The 3,476-nt window shown below is 26.3% G+C and overlaps 1 protein-coding gene across 2 annotated transcripts; it reads left to right on the top strand.

Annotated features, from left to right (window-relative positions):
* The first annotated feature begins 265 nt into the window (after window positions 1–265).
* LOC107166923 (uncharacterized) lies at window positions 266–2,493 on the top strand. 2 transcript variants are annotated; one of them, XM_015515768.2, is made up of 2 exons: window positions 266–636; window positions 1,992–2,493. In XM_015515768.2, the coding sequence occupies exons 1-2, from the start codon at window positions 504–506 to the stop codon at window positions 2,312–2,314; spliced, it is 456 nt and encodes a 151-aa protein (XP_015371254.1). In that variant the 5' UTR covers window positions 266–503; the 3' UTR covers window positions 2,315–2,493. The 2 variants fall into 2 exon arrangements, with proteins under 2 accessions (XP_015371254.1, XP_015371255.1); XM_015515769.2 differs by lacking the exon at window positions 266–636 and adding an exon at window positions 1,379–1,526.
* The last annotated feature ends 983 nt before the right edge of the window (window positions 2,494–3,476 follow it).

Below are 3,476 nucleotides of genomic sequence, written 5' to 3'. Positions count from 1 at the left end.
AATATAATCTCCTATAAAAACAATTTTATGCGGGTAATAAAACGATTTTATTCGCATGATACAAAAAAAAAAAAAAAAAAAAAAAAAAAAAACACTAAAAATGTTTAGTATTGTCGTTTGTTAAAAGTGAAATGTCACTTATTGAATGGGAAACATAATGGTGTGTTTTTATACATATAGTTTATTAAAAAACTTAATCTGGTCAACATTTTTTCAAGAGAACTTTCATTGTCATATTTAACTCTAAATGGTTCAAAAATAGCTTTATTCAATAAATATATTCTATGGTTACCTTTCAGTGATAAATCACTAATGAAGACAGCCGGTCATGCGTAAAAAAATTATTATCATACGGAGCTCACTAAGCATTCGCACAATAAAACTAATCAATCAGCCTCCAATTCATTCCCAAAACCTCATGGCTTATTTCCAATGACGAATACTTCATTCAAACTTCCTGCACATGAAAACAATTAACGAAACTGTCCCACAATATTCTGCAAATGGTTCCATTCAAAACTCAACAATCAGTCAAACAAACTCATCGTAAGACTCGTGTTCCATTTATCGACCTTATCACGGACCAATCAGAAAAACTAGGCTTGAAAAAATCCAAATGGCCTAGTTATCATACCGGTAAGTATAATCATTATTGGCTGTTTCAAATAAAGACAACTCAAGAGCTCTACCGCAGGTTATTCTGTTTCTTTTTCTTTTAAACTGTATTGATTCTTTTCGCAATCTGATTTGCCCATGGTTCTGTATTGTAAATCTATATTAAGGTTTAACATTTTATAACAAAAAAAAAAAAAAATGCACTTAATACTTTAATAGCATGTTTATTATCGCGTATTTTGATTAAGTTTAACATCTGATAAACGTATATAAATGTATAATAATAATCAACAGAACATGGAATGGTGTTTAATACATAATTAATAAATTATTTACTGTGTCTAACGATAAAAAAATAGGTGATTTCAAATATTTGCATATAATATGTATACGAACATTATATTGCTTCAACGTAATGCTTCCACATAATACATTTTATCGGAAAGCTTTGACTGTTTCTAAGGATTTATCAAAACGGTATTTTTTATAGTTCTTTATAGTTACACTCAATAGGATACTATTAATGGCGTAAAATCAAAATAATATTAAATAACACGTGTATCAAGATTATTGGTAATTAAATAGAAACACAATTGAAAAAATGAAACAATTATTTTAAGGAATTTGTATGTAAAAATGTAATGATGAAATGTTTATAATGTAATATGCATTTTTACTCTATATAATCCTACTTAATACGATTTACTTACCTATATATAGTGAGTTACCTTGATTTCATCATAGCATTAGTATTCACGTTACACGATAACGTTTATGCATAAGATTCCTTATAAGAGGTTTGGCATTAAAATTCTGAATCACAGTTCTTTTTTTATTTCTAACTAGTTGAAGAATTTAAACTGACAAATACTATTTATATATCTTTATCTATTTTTATTTCATAATGATGAGTAAGTACAATTTTAATAATATTTATTGAATATTTCTTAAAATATGTTTAATAATATATAAATAATACTAATCAGTATTTGTTTTTATTCAATCTTTATTCATTTATTATCAACCTTAATTTAATACGATTTTTAACAAAAATTGAATTCATCTAACAATTTTGTATCATCTGATTTTATTTTATTCTAATACATGTGATTTAATATTTATACTACCATACAGTGGTACTCGAAATTGTTTTTAAAAAGAAATTCAGATAGTTTAATCGTACATATACGATATACGTATATTAGTTTTTTCTGGACGCTAATTACAGTATAACACTATAACGTAATAATCGATCATTGCATGACAGCAGATATTTATAAAAGTTGTGGAGGTGCATATATTTATTGACATAATTTCCTTGCATTAATTAGATGAAAAAATTTAATTTCTATATGCGTATTATTTTCTGTTAACAGAAGTGAATGCAAAAGTTTTATTTACACTTATATTGGTCGTCAATACGTTGGCGTCTGGATTTGTTATTAGACCATATGAAAACATCGATTATGAGGTACCGGATGATATTCCTGAAAGTGATGAATCGTTAGACCTGGATGAAGAGGACACGGACACAAACTACGAAGATCTGCCCAAGACCTTGTCAACGACTGTTTCAAAAGTTACAAATATTACACCTTCTACCACAACCATCGTCTATGATTCAGATGAGAGCTATGACGATGATTATGTTAGTCGACCTCAACATATTATGATTATTCACGATCACATTAACCACTAATAATATTTAATATTATTTATGTTATTTTATGCACATGTATATTGTATATCCAAAACAGAGAATGTGTATTTAATTGGCACATGTTTTATGATGATGATAATTATTTATATTATTATTTAATAGTTATATTCAATGTTGATAACTATACAAATTATAATAAATTATGATATCAACAACAATTCAATATTCATAATTGTTATATCTTTTACTACTACTATTATGATTATTCAATATTATCCATAAAGAAATTGAATTAAATATTTTAAAAAAAGATCAAAAAGAATAAACACATATTATTTATTATGTTTAATTACTATTTAATAATATTTATTTTATGTTAAAGTGATAAAAATAATTATAGTATTTTTTAAATTTTTTTTTTTATTAATTGTTTGAGGCATCAACTGCATGGTTATTAGCCGGCGTTACATATTTAATTTACATTAATTTCTTATATACTTTCTTAATTTCTACTTATTACCTATATTTACAGATTTACATTTTAATCTAAGTTAGAATATTCAAATCAGTTGGCGTAGTTCTGTTGAGTTGACACGAAAGTGAGGAGTTTTTTGGTCGTCTCGGGAGGTTATAAATAAAAACTGTTACAGAGTAAAAATTATATCATTTTAAGGGGTCCATGATTTGAGCATAGGTTTTATGGTAACCTTATTATATGCAAAGAAGATCTTACCTAAAGCACAGCCTCAATAGAGGACAATAAAATTATTAACCGTTAACACGGTTCAGTTGTTGAATAGCTACAAGTTGTCAGAAATCATAACAATTTCCCTGAGTTGCTCCATTAATCACTAGTAAATCACTAAAACAATTCAAAACAGCCGACAAGTAAACACTAAAATTCATTAAATAAATTGATATTGATGATAATTGAATAATATATTGTAACGACACCAATCAGGTAAATCAAATTATATAAGTAAACAATTATCAGCCTCTATGCAACAAGCACTTGGCGAAGATAACTCCAAAAACATATACAATTTTTTCAAAAATATAGGCTTAGCAAAATTAATTTAGAAAAATAATTGAATATACATATACTCTACAAAACCCCTCTATTGTTAAACATAATGTGTCCCCATTTAAGATCAATACTCTATGACTATTATTTTGTATTTTGTATTTACTGCAGGCTAAT

Source organism: Diuraphis noxia, unplaced genomic scaffold, assembly GCF_037042655.1.
Source record: "Diuraphis noxia isolate RWA-SAM2 unplaced genomic scaffold, SU_Dnox_SAM2 contig0002, whole genome shotgun sequence".
NCBI classification, from domain to species: Eukaryota; Metazoa; Arthropoda; class Insecta; order Hemiptera; family Aphididae; genus Diuraphis; species Diuraphis noxia.
The sequence above is the reverse complement of the archived record's forward strand: the minus strand, read 5'-3'. Positions and strand labels throughout refer to the sequence as shown.